Below are 16,919 nucleotides of genomic sequence, written 5' to 3' on the forward strand. Positions count from 1 at the left end.
ATTGAAATAAATGCAGTCAGATCTTTGGACCAAAAAATGACTTATATTTACACATAAGATCCTTCTGAATGTAGTAAAGTAAATCTGCACGCCCAGATCTGTCATTCAACGGAGAAATCTTTGTTTAAAAATGACAAATTTACAGCTAAAATTTAGCCCTCTGCAAAACTGTCAGCACATCCGGGACGTTGCCGAGATGCAAGAGAGAAGACCCTATCCCAGCATGCATTGCGTGCGCCAACTGTAATTTGTGGATTTACGTCAGTTTGCATCTCTTACAAAAGCACCTTTTTATTGTCTTATATGGAAGGATTGACTTTTTTTAAAACTTCATATTGTATTGCGGTACGTTTGGTGAGTATACATTTCTTTTATTTTTGCCTGAAAATTATTTTTGGGGACTGTTTCATACGCCCATTTGATTGAGTGGTGTCGCATTGAAAATCTACTGTCTTTAGCCTCCGGTGTTACCGTTGCGGGGTACGGATGCGGGACCCGCAAAGCATCCAATTCATTAAAAAGATACAAACCTCTCAGTGGCCATGGAGCTCTACGGCTGCGATTACCAAGACCATGCGGTGCTGCGGATTTTTCCGCAAGAAGTCTGACCTTGCGGGCGGCCGGCCGCTCCACATCAAAGCAGCGAGCGTAGTCTCTGGACTTGTTGCCAAGATGGCTGCAGCTCTGCACAGCAGACATGGGGGCGGTGTGAGTGGCCCGCTGCGGCATTTACTGAGCCCGCAGACTCGTAAGCACATCGGAGGCAGTGAGAGCAAGGCGTCAGGGAAGAACGTCGCCCGCTGTCGATGTCGCCGCTGATCTGAGCATGCAGAGCTGTATCTCGCATTCATTGCAGCTTACTTTTGGATGTTGAAACCAGGATGTGTATAACAGCAACATTACTAACAGATAAAATCAATTTCAACGCGGGATCGGACTGAAGGCGCTAGCGCTCCGTCTTCTCCCTCATGTCAGTGCAATGTCCCGGATGTACAAACAGTTTTCGCGGAGGGCCAAATTTTAGCTGCTAATTTGTCATTTTTAAATGAAGATTTCTCAGCTGAATTACAAATTTGGGCTTGCAGATTTACTTTACTGCATTCATAAGGGTCTTATATATACATATCAGCTTTTTCTTTCTGAGATCTGACCACATTTATTTCAATGCAGGTCTACTTTAAGCATGCTCATCTGCCAACACGTCCATGTTAGCACACTCACGAGTAAACTTGTAAATTAGCATGGAGCTATCTGCACATCAAATGTAAAATAAGTAACACTGGCAAAGGCACAAACAAATGTAACAAGAGGACACAGTCATGCACCGAGCATCTCCCACTGGTAATTTATACCGGGAGCAGGTTGCTTCTTCAACCTGAGATTCTTCAATTATCAACTTCTTCAACTGGCTAATTCATTAATTGGTGTTGACTTTGAAGAATGTTACAGTTAAGTGTTTGGGACATTTTACTGAGACTTTGTGTGACAGGGCCAGCAGGAGTCTGTACAGTTGAAGTCAGTAAACCTCGCTCCCGAATGGCAAAAGACCCTCTAGCGACAGATGTTAGCGCCCCTGGCCCATGCCTCCCATTCAGGAGATTGAGAGTTCACACCCGGAATGTTCATCATCTATATAAATTAAATATAGTTGTTTTTTGTGGCTAATTAGTTGGTGTAGCAAAATGAAAAAGAGCAGCGGATACTGACAAAATAAATAAATCCATGCCAGAGGGTAATAATTTACAAGAAACAATGTGATAAAGTGGGGTGTCTATAGAGGGTCTTGGTGAAACTACATGCTAATTCTGTTCAATTTATTATGGGCAAAAGAAAATGTGAATAAAACCCACACAAAGAGAGTACAATTCTATGTCAGGTTCTGGCCTTATTGTTGGAGGGAGATAAAAACAGGACATGCTAGTTAGCTGACTTTTTAGCATTCCAGCACACCTAAGTACTGCTACATCTTGCAGCACCTTTATTTCATGGGGAATACAAACAATGAATAAACAAATCTACTTTTTTTTCTTCCTTTTTCTTTATCAAATCAAATAAAATCAATTTTATTTATATAGCGCCAAATCACAACAAACAGTTGCCCCAAGGCGCTTTATATTGTAAGGCAAAGCCATACAATAATTACGGAAAAACACCAACGGTCAAAACGACCCCCTGTGAGCAAGCACTTGGCGACAGTGGGAAGGAAAAACTCCCTTTTAACAGGAAGAAACCTCCAGCAGAACCAGGCTCAGGGAGGGGCAGTCTTCTGCTGGGACTGGTTGGGGCTGAGGGAGAGAACCAGGAAAAAGACATGCTGTGCAGGGGAGCAGAGATCAATCACTAAAGATTAAATGCAGAGTGGTGCATACAGAGCAAAAAGAGAAAGAAACACTCAGTGCGTCATGGGAACCCCCCAGCAGTCTAAGTCTAAAGCAACATAACTAAGGGATGGTTCAGGGTCACCTGATCCAGCCCTAACTATAAGCTTTAGCAAAAAGGAAAGTTTTAAGCCTAATCTTAAAAGTAGAGAGGGTGTCTGTCTCCCTGATCCGAATTGGGAGCTGGTTCCACAGGAGAGGAGCCTGAAAGCTGAAGGCTCTGCCTCCCATTGTACTCTTACAAACCCTAGGAACTACAAGTAAGCCTGCAGTCTGAGAGTGAAGCACTCTATTGGGGTGATATGGTACTATGAGGTCCCTAAGATAAGATGGGACCTGATTATTCAAAACCTTATAAGAAGAAGAATTTTAAATTCTATTCTAGAATTAACAGGAAGCCAATGAAGAGAGGCCAATATGGGTGAGATATGCTCTCTCCTTCTAGTCCCTGTCAGTACTCTAGCTGCAGCATTTTGAATTAACTGAAGGCTTTTCAGGGAACTTTTAGGACAGCCTGATAATAATGAATTACAATAGTCCAGCCTAGAGGAAATAAATGCATGAATTAGTTTTTCAGCATCACTCTGAGACAAGACCTTTCTAATTTTAGAGATATTGCGCAAATGTAAAAAAGCAGTCCTACATATTTGTTTAATATGCGCATTGAATGACATATCCTGATCAAAAATGACTCCAAGATTTCTCACAGTATTACTAGAGGTCAGGGTAATGCCATCCAGAGTAAGGATCTGGTTAGACACCATGTTTCTAAGATTTGTGGGGCCAAGTACAATAACTTCAGTTTTATCTGAGTTTAAAAGCAGGAAATTAGAGGTCATCCATGTCTTTATGTCTGTAAGACAATCCTGCAGTTTAGCTAATTGGTGTGTGTCCTCTGGCTTCATGGATAGATAAAGCTGGGTATCATCTGCGTTACAATGAAAATTTAAGCAATGCTGTCTAATAATACTGCCTAAGGGAAGCATGTATAAAGTGAATAAAATTGGTCCTAGCACAGAACCTTGTGGAACTCCATAATTAACCTTAGTCTGTGAAGAAGATTCCCCATTTACATGAACAAATTGTAATCTATTAGAAAAATATGATTCAAACCACCGTAGTGCAGTGCCTTTAATACCTATGGCATGCTCTAATCGCTGTAATAAAATTTTATGGTCAACAGTATCAAAAGCAGCACTGAGGTCTAACAGAACAAGTACAGAGATGAGTCCACTGTCTGAGGCCATAAGATGATCATTTGTAACCTTCACTAATGCTGTTTCTGTACTATGATGAATTCTAAACCCTGACTGAAACTCTTCAAATAGACCATTCCTCTGCAGATGATCAGTTAGCTGTTTTACAACTACCCTTTCAAGAATTTTTGAGAGAAAAGGAAGGTTGGAGATTGGCCTATAATTAGCTAAGATAGCTGGGTCAAGTGATGGCTTTTTAAGTAATGGTTTAATTACTGCCACCTTAAAAGCCTGTGGTACATAGCCAACTAATAAAGATAGATTGATCATATTTAAGATCAAAGCATTAATTAATGGTAGGGCTTCCTTGAGCAGCCTGGTAGGAATGGGGTCTAATAGACATGTTGATGGTTTGGAGGAAGTAACTAATGAAAATAACTCAGACAGAACAATTGGAGAGAAAGAGTCTAACTAAATACCGGCATCACTGAAAGCAGCCAAAGAGAACGATATGTCTTTGGGATGGTTATGAGTAATTTTTTTCTCTAATAGTTAAAATTTTATTAGCAAAGAAAGTCATGAAGTCATTACTAGTTAAAGTTAAAGGAATACTCGGCTCAATAGAGCTCTGCCTCTTTGTCAGCCTGGCTACAGTGCTGAAAAGAAACCTGGGGTTGTTCTTATTTTCTTCAATTAGTGATGAGCAGTAAGATGTCCTAGCTTATGTGACCTATAAGCTTAGATGCCCACATTACTGTCTTACAACAGGTATATGTTAGCACGTTAGCATACCAACTAATTAGCCAACATAGCCCTTTCACTGAATAAAAGTGAAAGTCTTGTTATTAATGAAAAACAAACTCATCAGCCCTCTGGTGTCCCTGTAGTACACAATCTTCCTGTAAGCACTCAGAATTGGTCCACCCTTACCAAAAAATAGTACTGATAAGTATATAAAAAGTAAACTGGAAGTATACTTGAAACATACTTGCATGTACTACTATTTGGTAAGGGCATACAGAGAGAAATGGCACTTCTTACCAAACCATTGGACTCAAAGTTTTCTGGTATGGGTATGTGGTGATTTGGGGTCACTTTGGGCACCATTCCCTTGTCTTCAGCATCCCAGAGGATACTGTTTAGGTCTGGGAAGTTCTGGAAGATGTCATAGCCTTCCTCAGTAAAGTGTCCAGTGGTCCAGCTGCTCAGCTCTGACCCCTGCAGGGAAAAGATGGAATAAAGGTCACATGGAGCCAAACCACCACACAAGTAGTTTGTTAGTCACCATCAAGAACACTGACTGTTTCAAAAGCAATCTCATGCCCATCTGGATTGAGCGATGGCACCAGGTGGATGCGTATTCCATCCACCAAACGCTGGGCTCTGGGGTTTCTGTCTTTGTACTCTTTGCACAGGTACTGCATCAGAAGCAGGATCATCTCCCGGCCCACTGCCTCATTTCCATGAAGGCCTGCTGTGAAGCGAAATTCTGGCTCACCTGTGGAGACAGTCACACAGAACGTAGTAGTTAATGCATCAGACATGCTCCCTTGACTTCACCTGATGCATAACAGTCAAATCAACTATGCAGCTTTACCTTTGGGTGGTTGTGAGTTTAAAATCAACAAATATTGCAGAATTATTGACAGCCCATGCATTTTCAATACAGGCAAAATAATTCTGTTACTTTTAGGATTAAATGAACACAGGGCGTGTGTTTGGATTAAATAAACCCTACCTACTTCGTGTTCTGTTGGGTTACCAGAAATGACCATAGCCATAATTTCTCGTCCCTTTGAGCTGCGGCCCAAGCTGTAGATGTTGGTGATGTTGGGACACTCATCATTTACAGACTTCATTAGCTGAATAAAAGAAATGATATGGTGTTCATTATATACAGTATTACATAGTAACAACTACGGTGTCAGCTGGAACTGGCAAATCATGGTAACAGTATGAAACTAATATGTTCCTTTGGTGTTTGCTATGAAAAAAATAATGTAGATGTTATTTAGTTTTATGCATTAAAACTGTTCAAGTCTTCATAGATTAAGTTTTTCCCATAGATCTATTTTTAGTTAATGAGTGAGAGTGAATTTACAGCTGTTCTGGTATGTTACATTTTGGATAAGAGTTGTCACCGGTGGGTGCCGTAGCTGTCCACATTGACAGCTTTGGGGCATCATATATAAATGTTACAAAACCATGCATTGTATGTATGATTTTTTTTTGCTCCAATCTTTACTCAGGAAACATTCACACTAGCTTGTGATTCATGTCCACATTGCAGATGGAACTTTTAAAAACATCACAGATAAAAGTTCAAAAGTTTAACCAATTAGACACCCTGACCCTAATCTGTATCTAAGAAAAGCTCAGCCGCCCAGCCCATGCAAATACTGGTACACACATGAACACAATTTTCATATTACCCAGCAGTCATCACTGGGTATGACAAAAATCCCAAAGAAAATTGGAAAATATTCGTTCAACCATTCTGAATAGTTTTTAAGGTTTTTGTAGAATAAGAATATAATTTTCTTGTATTTTGCTACTGACTATATTAAAAACCATTTTAGAGATGGTCTTAAATCTATGTAGTATATGGCATCATTAATGTGTAATACGAGCCCTACCGTTGACCCGCCCAATCCAGTGTATGTGATTACCGGGGGCTTCAAACGTATGGAGGTCGGCCTTCTTAGGGGAATAATACATAGCCATTATTAAATTCATGCCCGTTAAGAAGACAGCACATGACCCATATTGTTAAATGAGCCTTTTCACATTTTTTAAGCATTATGAAATAGCATGACTTTAGTTTTAGTAGAGGACCCTCATGCGATTTCTGATTACATTTATAATTAATATTCCAATGGGCATATTTAACATTTCTGGGAAATAATTTCTAGTTTTAATATTTAGGGAAATCGAAAGATTTTGTCTGGAAAGTAGTTAGCTTAGCCAGCTTTATACTCACTGCAACCATTTCTGAGTAGCTGTGATGTTTGAACTGCAAGTAATCAACAGGAATCACTTCATTTTGTCTGTACTGAACATCGACTGGGTCTGTGAGGAGAAACACATAAATGTTAAATATTCAAAGTGTGTTTTCAGCGGCAGGCACGTTTGTGTGTGGCTCACCAGGTATGGGGCAGCCTAGGATCTCTAGCCTCATACACAGGGAACCATTCCAGCTCTGAGGGATGATCCGGATGTAACGAGCCACAACAGGCTCTGCCAGCTGGTTCATCACTGGAGTGTCCTTATCATTGTTCCCAAAGAACAACTACACACACAAGTCGACCAGAAAGATAAGAGAGACATCATACAGAATGTGAAGGCAAGTGACAGTTTGAGATTAAGGGACGTGAACTCACCCAGTCAGCATATCCGTCATGGATGGTGGTCCATTCTCTGGTGTCATTGCTGAAAGCCAAGAAGTATGATGTCACGAAGTCGCTCCTGAAACAAGGAAAGATGTTGGCAAAATGTTCAAAATAGAAAGTGGCGAAACAGGCAGGTCAGAATGGTTTTAATCTCAATAAAAAGCTATGCAAAAGTGAATGGGTTTTTTAAAATGCATATTCCACATGTACAGTGATATTTTGAACTATGTTTCCCAATGAATACATTTGGAAAATACATTATTATTCAAAACCAGCAAATAACAGGTTAATTTTCAAGATAGCTAACTATGTAACAAGGCTGATTACAGGATTATTGAGCCTTCCCCATGCGGCCACTATTCAGGTAACTAATTAATTTGGGGAGGTGATGGTCTAGTGGTTAAGCGTTGGGTTTAAGACCAGAGGATCCTTGGTTAAAATCCCAGCCTGACCGGAAATCACAGGCTGCTGCCTTGCATGGCAGCAGCCTGACATCAGGGTGAATGTGAGGCAGTGATGTGTAAAGCACTTTGAGCGACTGATGCAGATGGAAAAGCGCTATATAAATGCAGTCCATTTACCATTTAATTACTTTTGTTAATAACTATTGGCAACACAATACCATACTGAAAAACACAGATTTTTTTCTTTTTTTAGAAATAACTGTAGAGGTAGGAGGGAAATAAAACATCTAGCAAATGGTGAGGCCTTAACAAGCAAGGGATGAAGGCTGTGGGTTTTCCAACCAGAGGAGTATTTCACAAAGCCCAAATAGTAGATTAAATTTGGATTTTATGGGTATCACAGCTGTTTTTTTTTTCCTTGCACAGAAACATCACAGCAGATCCAAGGTGGATCTGCATGTTTGTTTGGGACAAGATTTGTACCAGATAGCCACTGTGATGCAACTAACCATTACGTGAAAAATGGGCTAAAATGGTCTTGAGTCAGAAACCTTCTGCTCTAGAAACAAGCACACTAAGCAAGGGTTCTATAATGATTTGGAATTGGCATGGGAGTCCAGAATGTAATTATTAATGTCCAATGATCACTGTTGTTATGTAATATCCGTAATTTCTCCAAATACAGTAGTCCTATCAACGTTCATCCTTGAGCCAAAATACAGAAGCATACCGGCAAATGTCATCTCAAATGTCATCTCTCCCAGTTTCTCCGGGTTCGAAGGTATACACATGCACAAATCCATACACATACACAGAGGCCACTTTGCTTTTAATATATAGATGATTTTCTGCCCTCTGCTGGAATGGCGTGTGAGTCCAGAATGTAATTATCAACATCCATTGTTCACTGTTGTTAGCTAATATCTGTAGTTTCTCCAAAAATATTAATCCTATCAACATTCCATTTTGGCGGCGTTCATCCTTGACCCAAAATACATAAATATCAAACGGCAAATGTCAGCTCTCCCCAGTTTCTCAGTGACTGAACCCATACACACGCACGCACACATACACATACACAGAGGCTACTTGGGTTTTAATATATACAGTGGGGTAAAAAAGTATTTAGTCAGTACCTGATTGTGCAAGTTCTTCTACTTAGAAAGATGAGAGAGGTCTGTAATTTTCATCATAGGTACATGTCAACTGTGAGAGACAAAATGAGAAAAAAAAATCCAGAAAATCCCATTGTAGTATTTTTAAAGAATTTATTTGTAAATTATGGTGGAAAATAAGTATTTGGTCACCCACAAACAAGCAAGATTTCTGGCTCTCACAGACCTGTAACTTCTTCTTTAAGAAGCTTTTCTGTCCTCCACCTGTTACCTGTATTAATGGCATCTGTTGGAATGCAACTCAACCATGGACAAGACCAAAGAGCTGTCAAAGGACACCAGGAAGAAAATTGTAGATGTGCAACAGGCTGGGAAGAGTGAGTCTACAATAGTCAAGCAGATTTGTGTGAATAAATCAACTGTGGGAGCAATTGTAAGAAAATGGAAGACATACAAGACCATTGATAATCTCCCTCGATCTGGGGCTCCACACAAGATGTCATCCCGTGGGGTCAAAATGATCATGAGAACAGTGAACAAAAATCACAGAACTACACGGAGGAACCCGATGAATGACCTGCAGAGAGCTGGGACCAAAGTAACAAAAGCTACACACTATGCAGAGGCCCGGTGTGTCACCCTGCTTAAGCCTGTACGTGTCCAGGCCCATCTGAAGTTTGCCAGAGAGCATATGGATTATCCAGAAGAGGATTTGGAGAATATCATGTGGTCAGATGAAACCAAAACAGAACATTTTGGTAAAAACTAAACTAGTCATGTTTGGAGGAAGAAGTATGCTGAGTTGCATCCCAAGAACACCATATCTACTGTGAAGCATAGGGGTGGAAACATCATGCTTTGGGGCTGTTTTCTGCAAAGGGGGCAGGACGACTGATCCGTGTCAAGGGAAGAATGAATGGAGCCATGTATCGTGAGATTTTAAGCCAAAACCTCCTTCCATCAGTGAGAGCATTGAAGATGCAACGTGGCTGGGTCTTCCAGCATGACAATGATCCCAAACACACCGCTCAGGCAACGCAGGAGTGGCTCCGTAAAAAGAATTTCAAGGTCCTGGAGTGGCCAAGCCAGGCTCCAGACCTCAACCCCATAAACAATTTGTGGAGGGAGTTGAATGTCCATGTTGCCCAGCGACAGCCCCAAAACATCACTGCTCTAGAGGAGATCTGCATGGAGGAATGGGCCAAAATACCAGCTACAGTGTGTGAAAACCTGGTGAAGACTTACAGGAAACGTTTGACCTCTGTTACTGCCAACAAAGATTATTGAGTTGAACTTTTGTTATTGACCAAATACTTATTTTCCACCATAATTTAGAAATAAATTCTTTAAAAATCCTACAATGTGATTTCCTGGATTTTTTTTTCTCATTTTGTCTCTCACAGTTGAAGTGTACTTATGTTGAAAATTACAGACCTTTCTCATCTTTCTAAGTAGAACATGCACAATCAGGGACTGACTAAATACTTTTTTACCCCACTGTAGATAATTACTACTGACAGCCATTCTTGCTGTCATATTGTGTTCATGAAGGCCACTTGTAAGACATTTGATGAATTAACTACTTCACTTGTTGAGATTATTAGAAATAGTTTATTATATAGGTTTTTTAAAAAATACATTCTTTTACAATAAATTGGCAAATGTACAAGAAAAATGCAGAAAATACATGTGCTTTTGTCATCAAGGAACCTCATCAGACCAGATGCCTTTGGTATGGAATGCCACACACAAAGTACTACAAGACTACAGTGCTCTTTGAAGGTTTGTGAACCCTTTGAGCTTTCATGTGTTTGAAATTCTTAAGGACATCAAAAAACAAAACAAAAATTCAGGCTTTTTACATTAAAATTTCTAAAATGATGCCCCTCAAACTCACAGTGAAAAGTAATATTTACATCATAAATTAGAAGCAATACAAATATAAAAGCCAAAATGATGGTGTGAATAAATAAGTGCACCCTTTTGTATAACACTTCACTTTTACATTCAGTCTTCTTCAGGCAAGTCAGGGGATGGATACATGGACACTGATTATGTCTTGGACTTTATTCACATCAGTTATGAAGAAATACAAACAGTATGGTACTCTATGATACCCGTACAAGAAGGACATCCAAGCAGCCCTGAAGAACTTACAGGCTTCTGTGGCTGGTGACTGGAGAAATTGTGTGTGTGTGTGTGTGTGTGTGTGCGTGTGTGTGTTTTAATGTCCTAAAAAATTTCAAACGTAAAAGCTCATGGTTACACAAACTTTCAAGCGGAACAGTACATATTAGTGCTGCCATATTAAATATCACATTACCTGTTACCTGAAAAAAAGAAGAAAACTGTCATCACTTCACTTGCTTTGCATGACTGAATCAACCTCATCACACCACAGACGCTGCAGCTTATCCCTAGCCACCGCGTTGCAGGAGCTACAGAAATGGGTTCTGTCTGCATTTGTGCGTGCAGCCTTCTAAAGTACCAAGCAGCTACAGTTCCATCAGGACAGTTTGCATTTTGTAATATAACATTAATATGCACTTATGGTCCATACTACTCCACCTAACTTATGTTCCTTTGTGTGTGTGTGTGTGTGTGTGTGTGTGTGTGTGTGTGTGTGTGTGTGTGTGTGTGTGTGTGTGTGTGTGTGTGTGTGTGTGTGTGTGTGTGTGTGTTTAGCCAGGTTTTTTGTTTTTGTTTTTACACTGAATAGAAAAAAAGGAAATATGTATTTAAATCTGTACATCAGTTGTATATGATCAGAATGTGTACAAATGACAGAATTTTCTTTCGCTTCTCAATTAGAAACATAAATTATGTTACTTGGATACATTCTGCATGGACTGTTATTAGGTGTTGTGCTGTGTTCTGTATTGTAAACCTTTGTGGTAGAATGGCCTAAGCAGAGGGTCACCCCTTTGAGTCTGGTCTACTTGAGGTTTCTTCCTCAATATCATCAGAGGGAGTTTTTCTTTGCCACTGTCGCCGGTGTTCTTGCTCTAGGGGTTGATAAGGTTCGACCTTACTTGTGTGAAGCAGCTTTGTTGTGATTTGGCAATATATAAACTAAATAAATTAAATCGAAATTGAAATTCTGATCATGTGCAACCAATGTACACATTTAAGTCATGTAAAACCAACTGACCTGTTTTTTTGTTTGTTGTGTATGTGCGTGCTTTGCCTAGTGGTAGTAAGCTTGCATTAGCTGTTGCTCACTGAGCGTAAAGTACGCTGTGTACATTTTTCCCATTTCAGTGTCCATAAATATGTGATCAACCTCATGATGTTTTAAAGAAAACTTTCTGTCTGGAGGACCTGAACCTGGCTCGATCACTATGAAACCCATTAAGCCAGAGTGTACTGACTTGGCTCGGTCAAGTCTAGGTTCTCCTCTCATCCTGGATTTCTTAATTCTGCATTTGTGAAATATCCCTCAGAAAGAAGGAAATAGACGACACGACACAGTACAAGTGTGAAAGCTAAGTTGTATTTTTTTTAAACTCATCATTGGTTGTGTGTGTGTGTTGGTGTGCGTCTCACTCATTAAGTGCATCTCGTCCCTGCGTTATGACTCCAGTAAACTCCGTCTCCCTGCGTGCATCGATCTCAAACCAGTGGTCCCTGTCCTCTGAATTGGCACACCATGCTCCACCTCTCGTGCTGTCCTCACTTTCAAAGCCCTGGAGATCATGGAGACCATGTCATACTCTCCTGTGAGAAACACTGAGCATGTGTCCATATACATTTGTGCAAGCATCAAAAATCAGCTGGCCCTTATCCTCTAATGCAGGGATATTCAGCTCCAGTCCTTGAGGGCTGGTGCCCTGCAACTTTTAGATGTGTCCCTGGTCCAACACACCTGAATCAAATGGCTGAATTACAGTAGTGTTCAGAATAATAGTAGTGCTATGTGACTAAAAAGATTAATCCAGGTTTTGAGTATATTTCTTATTGTTACATGGGAAACAAGGTACCAGTAGATTCAGTAGATTCTCACAAATCCAACAAGACCAAGCATTCATGATATGGACACTCTTAAGGCTATGAAATTGGGCTATTAGTAAAAAAAAGTAGAAAAGGGGGTGTTCACAATAATAGCAGTGTGGCATTCAGTCAGTGAGTTTGTCAATTTGTGGAACAAACAGGTGTGAATCAGGTGTCCCCTATTTAAGAATGAAGCCAGCACCTGTTGAACATGCTTTTCTCTTTGAAAGCCTGAGGAAAATGGGACGCCTAAGACATTGTTCAGAAGAACAGCGTAGTTTGATTAAAAAGTTGATTGGAGAGAGGAAAACTTATACGCAGGTGCAAAACATTATAGGCTGTTCATCTACAATGACCTCCAATGCTTTAAAATGGACAAAAAAAAACAGAGACGCATGGAAGAAAATGGAACACAACCATCAAAATGGATATAGGAATAACCAGAATGGCAAAGGCTCACCCATTGATCAGCTCCAGGATGATCAAAACAGTCTGGAGTTACCTGTAAGTGCTGTGACAGTTAGAAGACGCCTGTGTGAAGCTAATTTATTTGCAAGAATCCCCCGCAAAGTCCCTCTGTTAAATAAAAGACATGTGCAGAAGAGGTTACAATTTGCCAAAGAACACATCAAGTGCCCTAAAGAGAAATGGAGGAATATTTTGTGGACTGATGAGAGTAAAATTGTTCTTTTTGGGTCCAAGGGCCGCAGACAGTTTGTGAGATGACCCCCAAACTCTGAATTCAAGCCACAGTTCACAGTGAAGACAGTGAAGCATGGTGGTGCAAGCATCATGATATGGGCATGTTTCTCCTACTATGGTGTTGGGCCTATATATTGCATACCAAGTATCATGGATCAGTTTGGATATGTCAGAACACTTGAAGAGGTCATGTTGCCTTATGCTGAAGAGGACATGCCCTTGAAATGGGTGTTTCAACAAGACAATGACCCCAAGCACACTAGTAACCAAGCAAAATCATGGTTCCAAACCACAATAAAATTAATGCCTCGCAGATGTGTAGAAATCATGAAAAACTGTGGTTATACAACTAAATACTAGTTTAGTGATTCACAGGATTGCTAAAAAAGCAGTTTGAACATAATAGTTTTGAGTTTGTAGCGTCAGCAGCAGATGCTATTGTGAACACCCCCTTTTCTACTTTTTTTACTAATAGCCCAATTTCATAGCCTCAAGAGTGTGCATATCATGAATGCTTGGTCTTGTTGGATTTGTGAGACTCTACTGAATCTACTGGTACCTTGTTTCCCATATAACAATAAGAAATATACTCAAAACCTGGATTCATCTTTTTAGTCACATAGCACTACTATTATTCTGAACAGTACTGTACCTCCTCAGTATGCAGTCAAGGTCTGCAGAATGCCAAAGTATCTAAAGTATCTGGACAACGGCCCTTGAGGACTGGAGTTGAATATCCCTTCTCTAATGCATTTACAGATGTTGGGTCCACAAGTTAATGTGGACTCTACTGACCAAAGTAGATGTTTAGGTAAAATATAATTTATAACCTGATTTCATTGTTCAGCTGCTGAAATAATTAATAGAAAATAAAAGTCAAGTCACCGACTGCCCCAGGTCCTGAATGGCAACCACCCAGGTAGACAATTGATCCACCCCCACCTCTTGAAAGTAGCCATCTACTGTATCTGCTACAGTCAGGTGAAACGTGGCTGTCCCCTTTGTCTTCTCCAGCCACTGAGGTCCTCATCACTGAGTCTCCACCAGTTTGGAGCATGTTCAGAGAAATGCACATGTCCAAAATGTCATAGCTGACGTTCCATCACAATACAAGTGATACTTCTCATCAGAGGCTCCTTAAGGATAAAAACAAAAAGTATAAAACAAAATAATTCCAGCGGTACCCAAAGATGTTCCTCAGAGAACTAGTACCTAAGACATCCAGGTGTTGTCTTAGGTCACTGGTTAGGCCATTTCCTGGACGAAGCTGTGGTCATTGCAGAATCAATGGATACCCTGATTGCAGCACATAAGAGGCTGAGTGAGGAGTCAAAGTGTCTGGCTTTGTGATTGACCTGGATCAAGATTAAGATCCAGGCTTTCAGTGGCTTCCTGGACTCAGCCATTAGCAGTGACATTCATGTCTCTGAGCACTCAGCCTTTGAGATCGAGAGACGCCTTGGAAGAGCTTATAAGCTCATGCGGTCACCAAACAGAGGCATTTGGTGACGCCGAAAGAAAATAAAAGCCTGGTTGAAAATAAGCTGCCAGGAAGTTAATGGATGCAACAGACTTACAGAATCCAAAAACAGTCATTATTTTTTCAAGATGTGGCTGGTAGCTGGTGTTTATGGCACCATCTGGCATCATGTAAGTGATGGCTGCCGTGGTGGTGTATATGGTTTAGTCATCAACTGACTGTTGGATACCTGCATGTTGAGGCGTGCCCTCTGAGGTGCAAAACTGTACTGAGACATAGATGAGGCTAAAAGTTGATCAGAGTCGATCTTGTGGGACTCCATCCCCAGAGGAGGACATTCTGTCACCGAGACACACCAGACAAAATTAGATAATATGTAAGTTGCCCTGGCAAGGCAAATTTGAGCAGAGGTTGACTTACTCTTTGGCTCTTTATAGACACGGGTTCTGCTCCTGGCTCGCTCTTCTGCCTCCTTCAGTTTCTCAGCTCTCTCTGACAGACAGCAGAAAAATACACTGAATGCAGAATAAATTGCTCTGCATTTGGTGATGACTCCAAAAACTACAGACCATTACTGACCATTTTACACGCCAAAAAAGAAGAAAAAAGGAGGACCCTGAGGGCCGGATCGTGGTGGTAAAAATCCAGATGCAGCTTTCCATAAATCCAAGCAGTAGAGGAACAATCTTAATTTTCCGTGATGCTTATATGCAGAGTAGTTTGGAAGTGCTTTTGGGTTGCCTGAAGGATACTGGACAAATCTGGCCTGGGAGTCCCACTTCAAAGTGGAAACATTTTTGGTAGGGATCAAAATGGAATAGTCTGGCGGCCAAAATTCAAAAATGCTCCAATGGTAAACTTGAAATTTAACCTAACAATGTTAGCCTTGAAATCTGGCAACTGCAGTGGAGTTGACGTTGGTGTTAGCCACGCCTCCCTTGGATGCTTGAAGCTAGTTCAAAATTTTAACAGGCACTCATAAATAAGGGTATATTTCACCCATCCTGGCCACTCTCCACTATCTCCCAGTTTCTTTTAGGATTCATTTTAAGATTTTATTTATTTGTTTTTAAACGCCTTATTGGGTCAACACCAACCTACATAGCCAACCTTTTGGCATCACATGTTCCTTCAAGTTTGGATCTATGGATCAGCTGGTCTTAGTTGTTTCGAAAAGACGCCTAAAAACCATAAGCGACCAAACGTCCTGAGCTGTAGCTCCCAGACTGTGAGCACCATCTCCATGTTAGGTTGGCCCTCAAGTTGCCCATTTTTAAAACTCTTTTAAAAAGCATTTTTTACTCTTTGACTTTTAACTTGGAATGAGAGTGGTGTGTTCTTATGCAATGTGTCATTTGTTGTGTGTAGTTATTGTTGTTTTGTTTATTTCTTGTGCAAATATTTGTTAAACTCTGCAGTTTTTTTTAAATGGTCTATAGATTAAGATGGATTGGCTTGAATAATGGCTGCCAAAATGGATGTTGTGAAATCTTAAGGGTCGGGCTGCCACTTTAGTTTTTGAAAGTAGCTCAGTTGAATTGGTAATGTCAAAAAAAAAAAAATGATTAGGTATAAAAAATGGTTTGAATCGGATCATCTTAACAGTACTGGTGAATTTGCCCCTTGTATACATAATGATTCCATGACTGTAGTCATAGTGACTTAATAGATGACTTCTGGGTCCCATGATCCTTTGCGTACCTGGAGAACCCCTCCGCATGTGCCGGGGATGATGGGAACATGAAAAACTCTATGAAATGTCAGAGATACACCAAACTATATCAATCCATCCATTTTCTATACGTGTTTACTCCAGTTAAGGGTCATGGGAGGCTGAAGCCTATCCAAGCAGTTACAGGGCATGATGCAGGATACACCCTGGACAGGACGCCAGCCTATCTCAGGGCCACATATAGACAGACAAACACATTTACACCCGCGCGCGCACCTACAGTCAATTTAAAGCTTCCACTTCACCTAACATGCATGTTTTTGGATGTGGGAGGAAGTCGGAGCAACCAGCAGGAACCCACACAAACACAGGGAGAGCATGCAGACGCCACACAGAAAGGCTGCCAACCTATATATTTTTAGATTGGTAATGTTAGATTTTTTTTTTAATCAAGATTGGAACATTTTGTAGGCATGACCCCTAACACAAATGACCACTGTTTGACCTGTTTGAAGCAGGAAACCAAGTCAAATTTTGTTCAGTATTCTTCAGGCAAACTAACAGGGAGACACAGGGGTGGCACCTCTGTGGCT

General features: G+C 40.6%; 1 protein-coding gene across 3 annotated transcripts in view; it reads right to left on the reverse strand.

Moving 5' to 3' along the window:
- The window catches only part of si:ch1073-459j12.1 (inactive carboxypeptidase-like protein X2), a 103,861-nt gene that overhangs the window by 43,634 nt on the left and 43,308 nt on the right, over positions 1-16,919 (reverse strand). For all 3 annotated transcript variants that reach the window (XM_034169873.1, XM_034169871.1, XM_034169872.1), the window contains exons 8-16: positions 15,075-15,146; positions 14,884-14,993; positions 12,029-12,168; positions 6,955-7,039; positions 6,719-6,863; positions 6,555-6,643; positions 5,313-5,436; positions 4,876-5,072; positions 4,616-4,792 (exon numbers count right to left, since the gene is read on the reverse strand). In XM_034169873.1, coding sequence (XP_034025764.1) covers positions 4,616-4,792; positions 4,876-5,072; positions 5,313-5,436; positions 6,555-6,643; positions 6,719-6,863; positions 6,955-7,039; positions 12,029-12,168; positions 14,884-14,993; positions 15,075-15,146 — 1,139 coding nt within the window. The remainder of the gene's footprint in view (positions 1-4,615; positions 4,793-4,875; positions 5,073-5,312; positions 5,437-6,554; positions 6,644-6,718; positions 6,864-6,954; positions 7,040-12,028; positions 12,169-14,883; positions 14,994-15,074; positions 15,147-16,919) is intronic.

This window comes from Thalassophryne amazonica, chromosome 5 (assembly GCF_902500255.1).
Source record: "Thalassophryne amazonica chromosome 5, fThaAma1.1, whole genome shotgun sequence".
Taxonomy (NCBI): Eukaryota; Metazoa; Chordata; class Actinopteri; order Batrachoidiformes; family Batrachoididae; genus Thalassophryne; species Thalassophryne amazonica.